Source organism: Eleginops maclovinus, chromosome 13 (assembly GCF_036324505.1).
Source record: "Eleginops maclovinus isolate JMC-PN-2008 ecotype Puerto Natales chromosome 13, JC_Emac_rtc_rv5, whole genome shotgun sequence".
In the NCBI taxonomy this organism is placed as follows: domain Eukaryota; kingdom Metazoa; phylum Chordata; class Actinopteri; order Perciformes; family Eleginopidae; genus Eleginops; species Eleginops maclovinus.
The window spans coordinates 22,439,616-22,459,428 of NC_086361.1; the positions used below are offsets into that span (position 1 = coordinate 22,439,616).

General features: G+C 43.9%; 1 protein-coding gene across 2 annotated transcripts in view; it reads left to right on the forward strand.

Moving 5' to 3' along the window:
* Positions 1–19,504, forward strand: part of foxo6b (forkhead box O6 b) — a 65,633-nt gene extending 46,129 nt beyond the window's left edge. Inside the window, exons 2-3 of one of the 2 annotated variants that reach the window (XM_063898847.1) lie at positions 15,020–15,233; positions 15,362–19,504. In XM_063898847.1, coding sequence (XP_063754917.1) covers positions 15,020–15,233; positions 15,362–16,758 — 1,611 coding nt within the window. In that variant the 3' untranslated portion in view covers positions 16,759–19,504. The remainder of the gene's footprint in view (positions 1–15,019; positions 15,234–15,361) is intronic. The other variant, XM_063898848.1, reaches the window with a different exon arrangement.
* The last annotated feature ends 309 nt before the right edge of the window (positions 19,505–19,813 follow it).

Genomic DNA, 19,813 nt, shown 5'->3' on the forward strand with positions numbered 1-19,813 from the left:
CCACACTCGCTCGAGATTTGTGTGTGTGTGTGTGTGTGTGTGTGTGTGTGTGTGTGTGTGTGTGTGTGTGTGTGTGTGTGTGTGTGTGTGTGTGTGTGTGTGTACACAGATATGACAATCAGTGTGTAATTGTGTAAGTTATACATTTAAAATACCTTCCAGAAATGCAAAAAAAAAGAAGACTTTTATTTTTAAAACACATATAAATATTTTGCTTAAAGACATGCTTTTACTTTGAAATGCAGATATACCGTCATCTGCAGGCTGAGGTATCCAAAGTTGACAGTGTGACTCGATGTCCCTGTATGTAATTTTTAATTAGACATGATTTAATGCATTATATTTCATTTAAACATTGCTGTTATCTAAATTACTGAAAGTGCAATCAACCTCGAAGCTTCAAACTCACACAAAGTACATTTTCTTCCACAAGCCAAATCATTTTAAGTGCTAATCACATAAATAACAATAAGCATATCCTTCTCCTCCTTGTCAATTTCATGTCCAAAATTGCATCCTCTTTATGCAGATGCACAGCCTTGTTGTTTCAAGAATGACAGCCACACATCACACAGAGAAATCAGACTCTATTTCCCTTTTGAAAACTGGCACACTTCAAAAGGGCACATCGGATGAGAGATGAGTTTCTCTTAAAAAGAAATCTCAAGAAGTGCCACGCTTTGTGTGAATTGGCAAAATAATTTACTGGGAATGAAACAATCAATCTCAGGTCTGGGGATTTATCTTTTTGAAAGGTGTATTCAGAGCTGGATGAGTAAAAAAAACAAAACAATATTGTGTAGTATTTATCACAGGGAATGAGTGTGTTTTTATCCTCATAAATATCTGTCTATCAGTCAGATTCAGAAAACTTTATTCATACCGGAGGAAATTGGATTCTGTGACAGTTCCTCCGTTGCAAAAATGTTCACATTAGGCCAGCTCGGTCTGGGACCAGTACACCGATAAAGACAATGATGCTCCGGTGCAAGATTCCCCTTTGGAGATTAAAAAGTGGGACACCAGTGTCATAGAAATGCTCGGTTAGTTCTCTTCTTCAATATTGTCCATAACATCTCAGCTCTTGATGCATCATTATACCTAGCCTGTTCGAAGTGCAACCCACAAAGCTAACTGACTTCGGGAGAGTATCCGCTTCTAGAGAGCCAGAGAGGATACAACAATCTGGGTGTAATTGTGTAAGTTGTACATTTAAAATACCTTCCAGAAATGCAAAGAAAAAAGACTTTTACTTTGAAAACTCATAGAAATATTTAGCAAAACGACATGCTTTTACTTTGAAATGCGGATATGACGTCATCAGAAGTCCGCGATTTATTCAAAGCAGATTTTCGTTCGGACTGGCAGATAGTGTGTTCACAATGCCTTATCAAAAGTTGTGTGTGTGTGTGTGTGAGTGTGTGTGTGTGTGTGTGTGTGTACGTTGTACTGAAATACCTTCCATAAATCCCCCAAAACGATTTATATTTTGCAAATAAAAAAACATGCCGGACATCACGTGCCGAGTAATGGAGGAGATTTTTAGGAGATTTTCATCGGAGTTTGTCTCAAACATAGAGAGGGGAACATGCTACCAGAAGAAGCTGAGTCCGTGGAGCACTTCCATCTAATTTTAATAGACATTTAGCTGGGATTATTCCCCCCCCCCCTCCCCCACCGAGCGCGATACCTCTGGGTTTTACTCTGTATTAATCCAGATCCAGATCCAGACATTGAACTGCAATAGCCAGGATGCATCTTCCGTTAGCAACCTAGCCACCTAGCTTCATAGTGAAGGCAGAAGCTAATTCGATTATCTACATATTAGCTTCTGCTGAAGAGTCTTGGTTTCTTTATACTGTATAGTGTTGATCATTTAGTGAATGCATCGCTTCACATGGATCTTATTGTGGTGGGAAATAATGACTGCTACCATGGAAGAAGATGACGTTAGCATGATGGACGTACTGGACTTTCTCTCCATTAGTAAAATGCAAGATGGTATGTTAAGAAAAGCCTCTTGAAGTGTTTTATTATGTGTGCATTATCTGGACGTAAGAGGTCCTGGTTGTTTCTTAGAATAGCATCTATCCAAACAAGTCCTTCCTTTGTTGATTTTTTTATAAACGTGCCATTGTGAGCATCCCTTCCTCAGACCGGGGATGGGTGCGTTTGTTGGAGGTGTGGATGGATGTGACAACTGAGGTGGGTGGTGCTCTCCGGGGAGACCTGATGGCAGGTGTGATCAGTTTCCCAGCTTCTCCTCGGGCTCCCAGAGGCGTCTCGAGGCTCCACCTGGAGTGTGAAAGCTCCCCAGTGAGGGTGGGGGGGGAGGAAAATCACAGCTGTGCAGGTGGACTCATCTTATGAGTGTGACAAAGGTGGAGCTGACAGGACTACGTTTACTTTGCTTCTGTAATTGCAGGGTTCCTTTTTTTTATCTGGATCTGCAGCAAAGTTATGTAGCAAAACCTGGCTGCAGCAAATCTGCAATATCATGCAGGGCATACCATAATATTACCCCCGTTTTAAATGTTGTATTGATGTCATTAGAGGGGGAAATGTCCGTCTCAAAAAACTGGCATCAAATTGGTATTTATTTTTTCACTTTCCCTGAGCAAACTTCAAAAATAGTCCTTAATTCTGACCCTTTAAATTCAAGTTTCTGTACATATAAACACCTGTATGTTAATTTAAGGGGGGGAAATGTTCTACAGTCTGAGGTGTGTCTATGATTAGGAACAACATTGATATTAAAGCACTTTCTTAAACACTGAAAAGCTCCAGCAGTGAGGTCCCAGGAAATAGTGGGAAATGTTGGTTTTAATGGGATTCAATGGGAGAAGTGTTACCCTCTTGATGTCTGTATTTTGGCTACAGATGTGTTTTTACAATCAATCAAACTGTAAACCTACTGATCAGTGATCCATTTGAAGTTGCTTTTTGGCACTTAATTGGGATAAATCAAACTCTAATTAAGGAACAGACACAGTAAAAAAAGTCGAGCACTTTTTCTTCAAATTTGTTTTTAGCAGTGGATCAAAAACCAAATGTTCATCTTATTATTTGGATTTCTGAAATAGTTTTTAACAATGAAAAAACTAAATGTAGGATGTGCTTTTTGTAGTAAATGAAATCAGGTGTTTTCCCAGAATGCCATCTGTTTGAAAACTCTCTAATTTATGGATAAAAGTCAAAAATCTGATCTCAATTTTTCCACTTTTGGAAATATGTTACGGGCTTCATAGATGTATTAAATCAAATCAAAGAGTCTGTTGGACTGTGTCTTCACTCCAGCATGTTGCCTCCTGCCCTCCATTAGCATTAAAGACGTAATGCTGTTCGTGATGTGAGGGAAGCCAACAGGAAGGAAGGGAAGGAAGCTCCACAACTCAGGGTCATCACTCTCTCCAGAGCTGGCCTGAGGACCGGGCATCTCTGGCACGCAGGGAGGATTTTCCGATCCCCCGCCCTGCTCTCAGATGCTCGTTAATCTGCCAGCTCTATTTTTATCTGGCCTATCCTCCCGCCCCCGGGGCTCTCCGCCTTCTCCCGGTTCCTCTTGTCCGTCCGCTAGAGGAGGGATCCGGCCACACAGCGCCAATTAGAGCCTCCCTCCGCCGGGGCCGGGGCTGGCTGTCCGCCTCGGGCCCCTCAGGCTCTCCTCACTTCTACCTTTCTCAGGTTGTAGCCCCAGACGACACCTCGCTACCTCACCCCCCTCCCCCCTCCCTGCGGAGCTTATGGAGCTCCACAGGGAGTCGGGAGGAGTGAAAGGCCTTCTGTCGCCTCGGGGCTGGATCCAGTCCCTCGGCTCTACTTTGAGGAGAAGTTAACTGGTGAGCTTTCAGGAGGAGGCCTCAGTGCAAACTGCTGCAGACACCGACTGATCTATCACATATTTACTCTGTACTGGTCTCTTCTCAAAATGCAGGAGTAAGTAAATTGAATGCATGTAAACCCATTAAAACTTAGTATATCAGTTACTGTAATGACCTTAAATGCGTCATAATATACAGCTTCAAGCACTCCTTTATTAAAAACGTTGATATATTTTTCAACTTATGTATTGAACTAGTATGCTGCTTTGTTAGAAAAGCTTGAAACCCAAGATTTTAAATGCCCAAACTCTTTGTAGTAATGTGCATTTGACAAATAAAGCCCTTGAATCTCTGCATTGGTCCGGATGTTCTAACGGTCGCAGCACCCTGTAAAGTGTGTCTGCACGTCTTCAGTCACAGATCGCTCCGTGCTGCTTCAGCCTCGCACACAACTCACTTATTGTGCAGCTCGAACAGTCCCAGCCTCGCTGCATTCATCCGGATCCTCTGACCTATTATTTCCCTGCAATCCACCTAAAGAAAAGCATCCCAGCTTATCCCCCACCCCCCCCCACCTACCAAACCCTGCATGCTCGCACCTTCTCCAACCCCATTAATCCCTCTGCCTCCCACTTCTTTATTTCCCTTCAAAGAGACAAGCGCTGCCCGTGACATCAGTCACAGGAAGTGGATCTTTAGCGTTGACTAATTTCCATCGATTGCCTCCAGACAGGCTTAGCAGACGAGACCCATTCCCACACAGAGCCGGCTGCTCTCATTTAAGTCCCCCCGCCTGCAGAAGACGCCTCACAATGAACGCAGTCAGCGCTTTTATCTTCCCCCCCACTCCTGCTTATTATCAAATAAATGCTCGGCATAGAGAGATACCCATTGACAGGACCGTGCATAATGACTCCTGGCTGTGTGAAATGGATTAATAAATAATGGTTCAGCGAGGGGGAGAGATTTGCAGAGTCCCGCTACTTCAGTACAAGACGGCGTACAGCGATCCCCTCAACACTCAGCTGGATGGAGCCGGAGAGAGGTGGGTCAGGCCTGGATCTGCACAGCTGATCATGCATTAAAGCCCTCAAGAATGACATGTATAGTTGATCAAAAATGCATCATGCTCTAGGTCCTCTCTATGGATGTTTAGGGAGAACTGGAGACACGCATGATGCCAAATCAGCCTGATTCTCGTGAACAAAAATACCCGGATCTTCCACGACTTCCTTAATTCTCCAGTTCGCCCTGTCTGGTCTCAGCTCAGTCAAATAAATGATGAGTTTAAATAACTGAATTCTGCTTTTAGCACATCTTACATGTTTCACAACAAGGGCATTCAAAGTGTTTGTCCTGTTTACCTAAAAAAAAAAGTCCATTTACAGATCTATTTCCCAGTGTAAGTCCATGGTTAAACAACAAGGACAGTTTATAATCCTGAACGTCATCAAGCGCTCCGGTTCCAGCTGTGTGCGTCACTTTTTAGTGTCCTCTGGTGTCCATTGTGTTTTCAGGTTCTTGCAACAAGTTCCTACTAATGTAAGTGTTTGGCACCTGTCAGCCACCGCAGTTATTGGTTGTGTTGACTGTGGAGAGGGGGAAATGATTTCTTGGGCCCCAATGTTACTACATCCTAACAAGGCCCCTGGTTCTTCATCACATCCAAAGCAAACCCTGAATGCCCCGTGCAAAGCGTCATAAATTAGAGGTTGGGCTCCTTAATACGTGGAGCAGAAAGAGCTGTAAAACCCACCACATGATGTTCTGTAAAGGATCCCCTCTGAGAGACTAAAAGCAGCCTATAAAAATGTCCGGGAGCAGAACTCCTCTGCAACCTGTTCCCCGTCTCGCTGCTGACAGAGCTGCAGCAGAAGGTAAATCAGTTTCCTTCCTGCTTCTGCTTTCACGCTCTCATGAGTATATCCTGCATGTGCAAACTCAATCGAAACAGGCGCTCTCTCTCGACACCAGAGGCCTCCTTGTTTTTTAACAAAGCATCCTCACCCGTCCCCTGTCGGTGACATATTGCTTCATTAACGCTCGCGGCTGTGTGTCTATTGACAGGCTTTTTTTTACAAAATGGCACAGAGTAGAAGTGCTCTGTACCAAAGGGGCTTAAAACAGACTATAAAAACCCAAAGTGTGTGTGTGTGTGTGTGTGTGTGTGTGTGTGGAGTGTGCTGGCTGCCACTGTACCAGAGTAATAAATCCGTCTGAGACTCGGGGTTGAAAAGGTCTCCATCTCCTTAGCGCTGGATTAAGAAGCAGCTTGATCGAGGCGTCTTAAGTGCTTCATTTTGGAATCGGGATCGATGGCCGCTAAGAAGAATTGAGCTCACCGCTTCGGCAGGTGAAGCCGATTGAATCGAGGCTAATGACTTCTGAGAATCCCCTCACACCGGAGGAATGGATCTTACTGTATGCCCTTTATTTCATTTAATTAACGGGGGGAAAAACTACAAAATATCCCCATGAAACTTCATCACGTTTTTGGGGAAAGTGTACATTTAGATGTAGAAATTAGGCATTTTTTCATTTTAAATATGGGCTAATTTGCATAAGTTTTCCATGGAAATTGCATGAAACTTGTTTTAATATTAATGTTTTACACATTTAAATCCAAGTTTTTTAACGAGGGAAGGTTTGATATCTTTTTATGAGTCAATATATCTGAAAACACGGTTTCACATTTCTTTTACCATCTATAAATCATGCTGTGATTAACAAGTGAACAAAACCTTCTGTAAACACTTTTAGAAAATGGATTTAGGGAGATTTGCGGCTAAAAATAATTCAAAAAAACATAATTTTAAAGGAGAACGGCCTTTGAAAATATCTATTTATAATCACCATGAAAACTCCTCAGCTCATTACCGACATGAAGGCAAATATTTTCAGAATTTATAATAATAAAACGGATTAATTGTATTTAATTTAGTGTTTTTACAAGCGCTCAAAGTGCTTTACATTACATATTACATATATCACTCGTGTTATACATCAATATTGTGCACAATACCCACAGACTATGCAGATGAGGCTTTAATGTATGGTTAATTAAGGAGAAATACAGAGAAATATAAAGGAAAATATGGCAAAAAACACTTCAGTTAAAGCATTATGAATGTTTTCTTTCCACCAGTGAAAGAAAAACATGTTATGGAAGCCCAACTCTCTAAATTGTGTGTGAAAAACAATGTTTTATCTTGCAAATAACAAAGACAAGGTTATTCCATCCCCTCTCGTTGACATGCTAACCCCCGGGGGAACAACATGTTTTTTTTATTGCTGTGGACAGTAAACATAAAGGCTGGATGTGACGTATTCTGACCAGCCGTGAAAACCTGTGCTTGTTTTTCGTGGCTGCCAATAACTACGCGACCAATTACATCCATCGACGCTCGATCGCCGTGATCCCACCAATCCCCTCGCTGTCTCTGTGGTTTCAGGGCGAAACCCAGTTGAGGAGTGCCCAGAATTAACCGGGATTAGCTTGGATTGTCAGGGATTACTCGGGCTAGAGAGAGATTAAGTATGATTGCCAGTTTGGGGTGGGGGGGGTTTTAGAGAGGGGGCAGATGTGTGTGTGTGAGTACATCGAGATGTGTCAAGTTGAGTAGATATGAGAAGGTGTGTTTACATGTGTGAACAATGCTGGAAATACGTTTTTAAAGATTAGAACCAACTTTATTGTTTGAGATGGTTAGTGTCTCCCTGGTTCCCTCCAAACAAAACCAATGGGATTATCCCACTGGATTAAGAATAATCTCTTTGTCCAAAGAACATTTACAATACACTGTGGGATTTCTGAAGTAAAGCTAATGTTGGGCTATAAAGGAACTACAGCACGGTCACATGACTTCACGTCACCACCGCTAAGCTAAAGGTGGCTAATGTTGGGCTATAAAGGAACTGCAGCACGGTCACATGACTTCACGTCACCACCGCTAAGCTAAAGACGGCTAATGTTGGGCTATAAAGGAACTACAGCACGGTCACATGACTTCACGTCACCACCGCTAAGCTAAAGGCGGCTAATGTTGGGCTATAAAGGAACTACAGCACGGTCACATGACTTCACGTCACCACCGCTAAGCTAAAGGCGGCTAATGTTGTGATAACAAGAACAAAGACAGAAGTGTACATGTTGAATATTCTATGTAAAAAATAGACAGTACAGACACTATAGAGGTGGTATAAATATATAATTTAGACACTATAGGCGGTAATGTGAATATGAATACACTATAAAGACACTTTGTCTGAATAATATGAATACATGAGTACACTGCAGAAGGTATGGACTGTTGTACGGATAAAACGATTGAATAAGATCGTGTTCAGTGAGAAAAAAGCTGTGGAAACAATCTGTTCCACTGTTTTGTGACAAGGTCCAGCACACAGAAATATATTGGGACATTGTGTAGATTTTAATATAGGAGGCTTTTCTGCGCTCAGACTCAAACCCCCCGCTGAGGGAAAAACACAGAGAGGAAAACATCACGCTGCCATGCGACACAAACTGGATAATTTGCAACAGCTGCAATTAGCTAGCTAGCCCGGGCTAAAAAACAAAAAGAAAAGAGGGTTGAAAATCATAATAACAATAATAATAACAACAATAACAACAATAATAATAATCAGGGAAAAGAGCTCCCAGTTTGTGACTATTTAGAAAGCAGTGAAATATAATCTGCATTCAGAGGGCGATTAACCGCTCCGTCTCACACAGTTTATAACTATTAGAAATACATTTCTTAAAGATATATAGAATTAAACTGTATATGTTCTATCCCCCAGTAGTTTCTTTATTCTGATGTGTTTTTTATTCCTATTTTCCTTCATTTGTTGAATAATCCAGAGTTGATATGGCATGGATTTGAGAGATCGTCTCACTTTCTCTTATTTTATGTTTTGTTTCATTTTTTGTTTTGTGGTTTTGGACAATACTTCTTACTGGTTTTCTAACTTAAATTATGAAGTTAAGCAGTATGTTTATGAGACACTCCTTCTGATTATTAATCCAAACACTATTACCTTTTTCATATTGTGAGAGATCGATTCAGGATGGAAAGTCAGGACTTTCTTTTTGTAAAGGAAAAAGTGTACGTTAACGTTTAGATGTAGATTTGTATTAAATATGGGCTCATTTGAATGTGGAAACGGCATAAAACAATGTTATTATAGCGTTTTAAATCCAAGGTTTTTAAGGAGGGACCATTTGTTATAGCTTAGTATCAGTCACAATATCTGAAAATACCGTCAAAAAGCATTAAAAAAAATTAAAAACGTAATTTTTGTAATTAAAATCAAGCGGTGATTAATACGTGAACAAAGCCTTCTATTAAAAGTGTCAGGATTTGGATTTGTGGAGATTTCCGGCTAAAGAGAGGAGAACAAATTAGGGAAAAGGCCTTTGAACCAACAGTATTGATATATATTTTAGACCTACTTTCCTTATTTTGTTGAATCTTTTACAGTTGATTGTATTTATTTTGTGTTGTATTGGACCATACTTCTTCTTGGTTTTCTAATTTAAATGATGTATAAAGTTAGCAGTGTGTTTACGAGACGCCCCTACTGATTAGTAATCTAAACATAGTGTGTAAAAGCGGTGGGATGAGAGGCTGAGACTTGGCATTAAAGTCAAGTATTTAATAGATCATCGCTTATCAGATGTACTAAATTGTCTGTTTGATTTGCACATAACTTCTTAACAACGTTCCAGATGTGTTGTTCACTTTTGTTTTGAGGTCGAGATCTTGTGTCACTTGCAAAACTGACTTTTTCCATACTTTGCCATCAAGCATGCTCCATCCCAGTCATAAATTGTCACCCAGTGTTTTTTTCCAGAAGGGTAAAAGTGTGAGGGCTCTGTGCATTGGCCCCCCCCCCCCCCCCCCCCCCCGACTCGGTGAAAGCAGTGTCAGGGTCAAACTCAGTCACTGTTAATGCATAACGCACAGGAGCTGGATAACTCCCCGTAGAGGAGGAGGAGGTCGAGAGCGAGGACGGATTCAGTCACCGTTCTCTCTCTCTGCTGCACTCGCCTGAATCTGCAGGAGGCTGAGAGCACAGCACAGCTTCAGGAACGCTCTCTCTGACAACTTAATATATATACTAAAACCTGGAGACTTTCTGCCTTCCCGTTGCACATGACGGTCCAATCCTGCACCAGTCAGGTTAATAAACTGGACTCGTTAGAGAGATAGTCAGGAAAGTCGTTCATCTTTCCTCCCTAGATCACAGCGCTGTTTCCCAACAACTCAAGGAACTTATCTTTGTGATTTAAATAATGCTGTGAATGGCAAGACATCAAGACAATCAATTCTTTGTTAGGGTTAGTGCTTTGGCTTAAAATAGGGACGTGGCAGAGGAGTTCTTCTAGCAGACATTCAGTATATAAATATGACAGTTAAAGTAAACACAGTTTGAACTTGAATTGGCAAACATTTTTGGTACATGTGGAAATTGCATAAAACAAGTTTTAATGTTTCAAACTTTTAAATCCAAGGTTTTTTAACGAGGGAACGTTTGACATATCTGTTTTTTAGTCAATATATCTGAAAATACTGTGAAATGTCATTTTTATACTCGGCTTTGGCTTCAAATCGGAACGATTCTTAAGTTTTTGGAGTAGTTTGGAATGGGATTTTTAAAAAGTAAACGCCAACATTTTGGACTCGTTTCTGGGTAAAAGTCACGTTTCTGTTTGACTCATTCCTCCATCCCTAACCCTTTAAACTAGGACCTTCGATTGAAAAACAAACGTTATCTGGGAGAAAACACACCACCATCGGAACGTAATTCACAAAGCAGTTTCGTTGTTCAGAAACGTCATTTCTCTAAACTAAATATTAGTTAAAAAATGTCAGTTTAGTCTGAACATAAACTGAAGACAGTATAGCACAGTACGATGTATCAGCAGGTGACAGAAAAGCTACTGTGGTGCTGTAATTGTTGCTCTGCTAGTTGTACAGAAGCTCTCTCCCACACACACACACACACACACACACACACACACACTGCTAATCACAGCTTGGTGCAGGTAGTGAGACGTTGGGACTGCTGGTGATTGAGCGTCCCTGGTGGATTGGAAGCAGGAATCTGACAGTCTCAGATAAAAGGCTGTTTGGAGTTGCCTGCAGCATCAAACAGCATCACTCCCCCCCCCTCTCCCCGCATCAATTCTCCCCCCCCCCCCTCTCTTTTGGTTTACTCTGTTGCCATGGCTACATCAGAAACCTCTCACGGCGCCGCGCTCAGATCACCTGACGCGGGTCATCGCCTCTTTCACATCGTCATCGTTCAATTTTGGTTTTTGATAGAAAGTCTGGAGGAGTGAGAGAGGACCCCCCCTCCCCTCCCCCTCCCTCCCTTATAAACAGCAACATAAATACATCCCTCATATCCAATTTCTGTGAAGAGAGCATAGTCAAAGCAGCGTGATTTGAGTGGACAATGGGACAAAATGACCTGTTAGGAGTCGTGCTGAGGGGATGGGAGCGTGTGTGTGTGTGTGTGTGTGGAGGAGGGGGGCGGGGGGGGGTTATATGTGAATGAGAACAGTGGGCAGGAGACTGATTTGAAAAGCCACTTAAAGCTGAGTTTCCCTTGTAAACATTTTGCCGGGAAACATATTACCCGCTGTCCTGGACGCTGTGATTTCCACGATATGCTAAAACAACAAAGAGCCGTCACCTCTGGTCCAGTTTGCAGCCGTGCATGCTGCCAGAAAATTGGAGGGGGGGTGGGGTACATATGCTGACTGTATGCATTGCACTGAAGGGTGAAATGTAAGCTGACACAGATCTGCATCTCCCGCTGTTTGCAGGGATGGGTAGGATTTTAACGGTGGAAATCCGTTCTTTTTATTGGTTATTTATGTAATTTAAGGGACAAACAAAACAAATTTGAAACAGAATCAAGAGTGCTTTATTTTATGTACAGTTATTTTAAAAAACAATTACTTACAGCAAGAGAAACACACCTGGCGTGAGCTATACGAGACCTTTAAATCCTCTGAATATGATGCACTTTTCACCAGATGTTTGGACAGTTTGCCTCAACGAAAACACTTTTGCACTTGTGGCAACGAGCATTGTCCACGTCGAGTTTCATAGCTTCACGACACTTTGGAACATTTCGTAGTCTGCGTTACTGACGATGATTTGTCACACAAAGACGAGAAAGACAGATCATTCTTTAGTGAGAATGCATCTTAGACACATGTTGTAATGACAGTGGAAATTAGAAAGGAGGTCGGTTAGATAGAAGATGATGTAGCAATAATGAATATGTCTTTTATATTCAGTATATTTTATATTTCTCCAGTACCAATAGCAAAACCGATAACATCGTAGCTTAACGACACCACTGTCTTTACAATTTGTTGACCCGTTCCCCTGTTTAACACCAGGTTTTGAAGCCCACCTCTAGTTGTTTGTTTTTGATATTTGCTCGCCTTTCGTGAGCGAATGAATGAATGAACGAGGGAGGGAAAGGTTGGAAAACAGCGAGGTGACGAGAGGATGGATGCGCCGCAGAGAGAGGGAGGGAATGAGCAATGTCGTGATCAAGAGACGCCGGGACTCAGAGAGGGAGATGAATGGGGCTGAGAGCAGGAAAATTGGACAGGAGGCGGGGAGTGAATGAAGATAGAGAAGGGCTCCAGATATCGGGAGACAGAGATTGTGAGCTATGTGCAGGTAATAAACAAGGCAGAAATAGATAGATATCTCCAGAGAGGGGAAAAGAAAAGTGTGTGATTGTGGCGCATGGGGAAGAGGGTGAGGGGGGGATGGTTGTCAGCTCATAGAGGCTTGTTGTGAGCCCGGAAATGTTGAGTGCCCCTAGAAATGTATGTCCTAAGCACAGAGAAACTGCTGGTCTTGCATATGTTGGGCAATTTGCACGATAAGTAGCATTCATTTATAGTGTTTTTGAGTCCATTTCTGATATTTTAGGATAAAAAATGGCAGTTTTAATCATAAAGACCCACATATCTAGTCTCTAGGGGCTGATTCTGATTCAGCTTGGGTACATTTTTAAGTGTTAAGTTACTTTTTAGGGACACATTGCTTATCTATTTGTAAATAAATGTGGTAGATGTAATATTTTGGTTCTTAGCCCACTGGGAGTATAAAAAGGGCCATTTCTGATACTGAAAATGTCAGAAATGGATTCAGCATCCTCAATAACCTCCAAAAACACCCCAAAACGGTCCAAATCAACCAAGGCATCTTTTAGCTATTGTCTGCATATGCTAATTAATGCTAATTAGCACAAATTGCCAAAGAAATGCAAGTCAGCATCCGGCAGTTTCTCTACGTGCTGGAGACCCGTACTGTACATTTTGATCCTAAAACCTTAGAGTCTCAACATTTTAGGGTTCACATTCTGGCAGCTAGACGATAGAGGGGAGGTTTGTTTCTCCTGAAAGATCTGAAAAAGGCAAAAAGAGAAGGCGGAAAAAAGCTGGAGAGAGTGTGAATAATGACACGAGCAGGAGAGATTTGGACGAACACGCTGTACTGAGTCTAACTTGGCCGGCTGAGATGATGTGTATCCCCGCTAAGCTCTCCTTTAGGCAGGCTTAGATCTCATCAACTCACTCCAGGTTGGCAGCGGCTTCAAATGCTGCTGGATTAACTATACAGCCGTCACTCACTAACTTAAACAGGGGTCTGGAGAGGCTTATCCAATACACCCCCCCACTATATCTCCTCCATTCTGCACACCCACCCATAACTAGAGGTGGGAGAAGTACTCCGATTATTTCCTTAAGAAAGTAAAAATACTCAGATTCTGCTTTAAAAAATCACAAGTAAGGGTTATCACTTCTCGTTCAAGGTGGGGTTAGTTTGATTTAATGCAAACAATAAGAGGTAGATGAACCTATAGTATCAAAACTCTATGAAGGTTAGCATATAAAATGTAAATGCAGTGTGAAGATAAGTCCAGTTACTGAAGGAGAAACTATGGAGAGTCAAATACAACTCAGTTTAAATCCAAATGTGCAGTAAAGTTGGGTCTTCAGTTTGCTCTTAAAAAGTATGAATGGCATCAATTACTTCCCCCGATCTTATTCCAGGTCTCTGTTTTCTTCTTTCACTCTGGTGCCTCTCCAGATCTCTCCCCTTGCCAAATCACGCCTCCCCCCCCCCTTCCCTCCCCTCACCGTCTCTGGCTCTCATATTTGGAGGCCCTTCAATCGATATGGGCTGTCTGTGATTGGGTTGATTCATTTCTGTAACCTTGGTGATGGTTTGATGTGGAGGCTGCACCCATGTCCATATTATGACTCAGTGTGGAGAGGCTGGTCGGGGGGTGTGTTTGGGGGGGGGGGGGAGGTATCGATTGGCCCTTCACTCTCCTTCGCCCTCTTCGCTCCCCCTCTCTCTTTCTCCATCCGTCTTGTCTCTCGCTCGCTGTGCAGCCTCGATAGTTTGGCCATAATTTGAAATGACTTCTGAAGAAATGATTATTTAACCCTGACTGTTCCCCCGGGGGTTCATCATTATCTCCTCTTCCTTTCCACTTAGTCCTGCAGAATTACCAGCACCAAAATGTCCAGGTTAACCCCTTTACTTCCACCTATTTATTTAAGCCTGTTAACCTCTGGAAATGACAAATTGGTGACCATTTTCCAAGATGTGTGCCGTATTCAGAAACTGAATTTTAACACAGAATTTAAACCAATGAATCAATTGTGGTGATTTTTGGTATCGCCTTTGGGGGTTTTGACGATGGGGAAGTCAAATCTACAATAAGGAAACTTCTTCAGACTTTTTTGTGTCATTTTAAACACAGAATGTAAGCCTAAAACACTGGATTATTGCAAACAAACCAACATAACAATTTCCCAACAGGACGGATTGTGTTATTGCTGTGTTTTAATAGACATACATTTCACACAGTATGATGCTATAGCTACCAGCCTCATTAACAAGGCACAGGACCCCCACTGATACCATCCCACATACACTATGCATTACATTAATGCACGTCAACAACATGTTCTTTTTAATTCTGTGAGCCGTGTTCATGTTCATTACTCTGAATATATTATGCACATACTGTATATCCCTACCTCTCGGCACAGCCCTCTACTTTATCCTTTTGAATGTGAAGTTTTGACCTTCTCTTTGAACCTATATACAAGCATTCCCAATTCTGATTTCCTCTCTTTTCAGAATTCAATCAGACACAACCTCTCCCTGCACAGTCGCTTCATCCGGGTGCAGAACGAAGGCACGGGGAAGAGTTCGTGGTGGATGCTGAACCCGGAAGGCGGGAAGATGGGCAAAGGACCGAGAAGACGGGCGGCGTCCATCGACAACGGCACCCGGTATCTGAAGACGAAGGGGCGCACCAGCCGTAAGAAGGCCGGCATCGGACGGGGACAAGGTAACACATTATTCTGTACATCCTGCACATCGCTTTGAACAACTTGCACACCAAATCATGTTCCTTGTATGTGTAAACTTACGTAGTAATAGAAACGATTCTGATTCTGGTTCTGATTCTGATTCAAGGAGCCGGACCCACGATGCAAGGATCCCCGGAGCACGGCAGTCCAGCAGGGAAAGCGGGTGTGGGCATGGGGGGCGAGGAGTACGACACCTGGACGGACCTCCATTCCCGCACCTCGTCCTCTGCATCTACTCTGAGCGGCTGCCTGTCTCCGATCCTGGCCGAGGCGGAGGCTGACGAACCCGAAGAAGGTGGACTGACCTGTTCGGCGTCCCCTCGTCTGTACCCGAGCCCCACCAGCACCCGATCCCCGGCTCTAGGCACTGGGGGCCACTGCCCGAACGTGGAGTTACCCACACTGACTGACCTTACGGGAGCTATCAGTCTAGACGAGAGTGGCTACCCCCAGTCGCAGCAAATCAAATGCAACGGTTACCCCTACGCCCCCAAGGCCGAGGGCTCCTACTGCGCACCCATGTACGCACAGCCTTCCATGGGGATGCTCCGACACCACACCCCCATGGAGACCATCCAGGAGAACAAGCCAGTCAGCTTTCAGCGCCAGATGAGGGGCTACTCGGAGAGCAACGCCCTGCAGAGTCTGCTTACCGGGGGTACTTCGTACTGCAGCAAAGACGCAGTGCTGGGGCGTGACACACACTCCCTGATGACGCAGGGGACCAATGGCGTGCACAATCCGAATCGAAGCCACAATCACAGCCAAGAGCACGCTCTCACTCCCAGTCTACATAATGGCTCAGTCCATGACCAGAACACAACCCACCGTCAGAACCACAATCAGGGTCACAAACACCAAGCGAGCCTGGACTACAGCCACAAGCCGCACCCGGCACACGACTACGTTCCGAGTCACGAGCACGGTCACGCCAACAAAGATCTCAACCCTCGATCCAGCCAGAGTCACATGCACAACCCCCACAATCCTATGCACCCGCAGGCCCTCTCCCCACGGGTCAGCACCGACATCCTGCAGCCCTACAGCCTCAAGACCTCGAACCACTACGCGCCGCGACCCCACCTCCCAACATCGCCGTCCTTGCCGCCGAACCCCGCCGGAGTCATGGACGTTCCCCAGGACCCTTGCCGCCTGGCGTCCGCTCCCCACCCCCGTCACCAACCTTACCCCGGAGCCCACCATCAGGGTATGACCGACTCCTGGCACGGTTACTACCACCACCACCACCACCACCCGGGGTACCATCAGCACAACTCCCACGCTAGAATGGCCGCACACCTGGAAATGGAGAACGTCGCGAATAGCCTGGACTGTGACGTAGACTCCATCCTGCTCAATGACTTCATGGACTCGGCAGAGAGCATGGACTTCAACTTCGACGGCTCTCTGTCCCAAGGCATGGGCATGGGGATGGGCATGAGTTTGGGGGCGTTTGCATGCCCTCCCCCAGCGCACAGCAACCAGAGCTGGGTGCCAGGGTGAACCCTACGCCCGAGGGTCTTTTTTTTTTGGATAGACACATGATTGGAAAGCCTGGATGCCGGTGGGCTGTACCCTTGGACTGTGATTTCTCTCAGACTGTAGAGCAAAATATGTCATTTTGTTTCCCGGGGACTCCGTACACCCCTCCCTCCCCCACTCTGTTTATAAAGTCTCCATATTAAACTTGCCCCTAATGCACCCAGTCCTAAAACCCCGCCCTTTGTTCATTCCCTTCAGTTTGTTTGTGTTTTCTTTATTGGTTTTCGGCAAATCTCCTCCTGCCTGTCCTCGTCTATCGTCTTTCCAACCTAGTTGAGATTTAACCACGCCCACTTCTGCATTTATGTGGCTCTGGGTAACATAGTATTCATACATCAACACAGGCTCACTATTTGCCAAGATGACTAAGCCTTATTTTGGCTACCTAGCTTCCTTCCTGTTCTTCATCAGCCAGCATCCTTGGTATCTGTTGTTCACCTCCCCCCATCCATCTTGAGGTTTCTTGGCATCTCTTTAAGACCACTTACTTGAGTAACTAAGCAGTACATATAAATGTGGGCTCACTAGTTGGCAAGCAACCGGTCACAGTTGCCCTGTTTATCAGTCAGTCAAAGTGCAAGCCATGCTGAAAACGTTACACCGGTTCTGGTCAAATGGAATATATTTTATCCTCTGACAGTGTTGGAAACAACCGAAGTCCATATACTCAAATACTGTACTTATGCACACAATTTCTCAAACAACAACACCAGCTATTACGCTGCATATTGTTTGTTTATTAGTCTTAAATCCACGGTGAATTGGCGCTATTATATGTTATATCTCAACTGGGTCGGAGAAACGATAGACGCTGCCTGTCCTAAGCTCTCAAGCACTTTACATCCATCCCTTTTTCCGTACAGATGCAGTAACACACAGACCAGGCAAAGTCACGTCGTGTGTTGGCTTAGGGTTTAATGTATGCAATCCACTTTACAGTATTATCTCCCACTACAAAGGAGGTGTTGTCTTTGACTGGAGAACATGATCAAACAGCAGCATAAATATCTTTCAATGTAGAGGTGCTCTCAGATTAGGGGTTAAAAGGCTTTGAGGTCTAGGGATAAAGAAGAAAGGCGGTGTTATTTTGGAAGCAGAGGGAACTAAAGAGAGCATCGAGAGGAAGGGAACTTCTTCCTGGTGCTTCCTGTTTACGGAGGACAGTCATACATCATGCAACCATCAACACCACTGCGATGAAATACAACGTCCCTTCTTTAATCACCAAAGTAATGCCGGAGTGATGCATCACTATTGCAAATCTAATGCGCTCGTCTGTGTTTTTTCAGCCCTCCTCCACCCTCCCCTCTTTCACTCTTCAACTCCGGACACACCGGCTTAATGTGTTTTGGCGAAAGTGATGATTAAAGTCACTCTGCACTAAATGCGGGAGGGATTGCTAAAGGAGGGTTGGTGTTGGAGAGGGGGGGGTGATAGGAGAGGAGAAATGCAAATATTCCCTCTGTGCCTCTTCCTCTCCATTCGGTGGATTTATGTAGCTTTCCCCGTAATGAAATAAGCAACGATCAGAGGCTGCTGTACAACCTGAGCCGCTCTGTGATTGGCCAACTCCTTTCACGACTGACCCCAGAGCAGCTGTCGGTCAGAGCAGGATGTTGATGGAGCTTGCCGTCCCCAGACCCCGGTCAACCTCGTCTAATTCACTAACACCCAGGTTCAAAGCCCCCCGCTCGGTGCTTTCTTACCCCTCGCCGTCAGCAGATTACTATTTGGTGCTATCTCCTCTTCCCAGGCTCCCCTCCTATCACGCCGCCCCATCCTGGAGGTTACTCGGAGGGTAAACAGGAGTAATTAACCGCCAAACAAGACGGATGATTTATGCAAGTGTGTGTATTCGCTCATCGGCACAAAGTCATAATTCTTAGTCCAAGAACAAGGAGGGTGTTTTTTTTTTTTGGAGAGGTGATGCCCAGCGAGAAGGTAAAGCAGACACACTGAAATACCTAAAACGTTGACTTTAATTAAATATATCATGGCAACAGATTTCATTTAATTAAAGTGTGTACCTTCAAGCGTCTGTTGTTTCTCCAACGCAGTTTAGATTTAACCACGTCCACTTGGACCGACATCAGAGCGTCACCCTTGGCGTTTTCATTCCAAATGTTTTCAATTTCTACTTGAAATGTTCAGCCGGGATACTTCCCACTTCCCAGTATACAACTGGAAAGCACCATTAGTCGACAGAGTCTGAACGAGGCGGGGGGAAGAGGGAGTTTACATGCAGGATCTGTGAGACTAGAGGGAGATTTTCCAGCTTTGTGTAGAATTTGAATCGGGCCAAAATGTCAAGTGCTACTCAGCCGGCTCCGACCACTTCCCCCTCCTGATCAAGGACAACGACGGGTATTTCCATTCCCATTTCTTTGGCTTTTTCTTCTACCCTTTTCCACCAGTTAAGATGGCCCGTTGTTGTGAAACCCCACTGTAATTTGTTCTCCGGCCCCGTGTGCACTTGTGTGTCGAGCTTCTCGTTGGGTGTGCGAGTGTGTGTGCTGTGCAAGAAAAGAATTAAGGGAATATTGTTTGAGAACTAACCCGGGTGTCGTCCACGCCTGGGTGAGAGCAGCATACATAATATATACAGTTTATATTTATTGGTTATGGAGACGGGTCTTCGGAGGGCCGCTCGCTGCTGTGTCTTCTCGAACGACAGAAAGGCAGAACGACATTTCAGTTGGACCACATTTCATTCTGTACATAATCTATATTGAGAAAATTGTATTATAATTTTTTTGCAAATATCAATTTCTTTTCTAAAATGATGTATCTGCTCATCTGGTGACCGTAAAATAAAAACAAATAAGAAAATATATGTTTTGTTGCGTGTCTCTGTCTGATGAATCCCTGGCTCTCCTGCAGGTGAAGTCTAAGAACTACAAAAGCTTTTTTTACCAACTTTATTATCAATCAAGCAACACCTTACCCCTAAGGCCCCATCACTTTAAACTATCCTAAACAGTTCAGTTAATGTTAGCTTTTTTCTTCCACATTTACA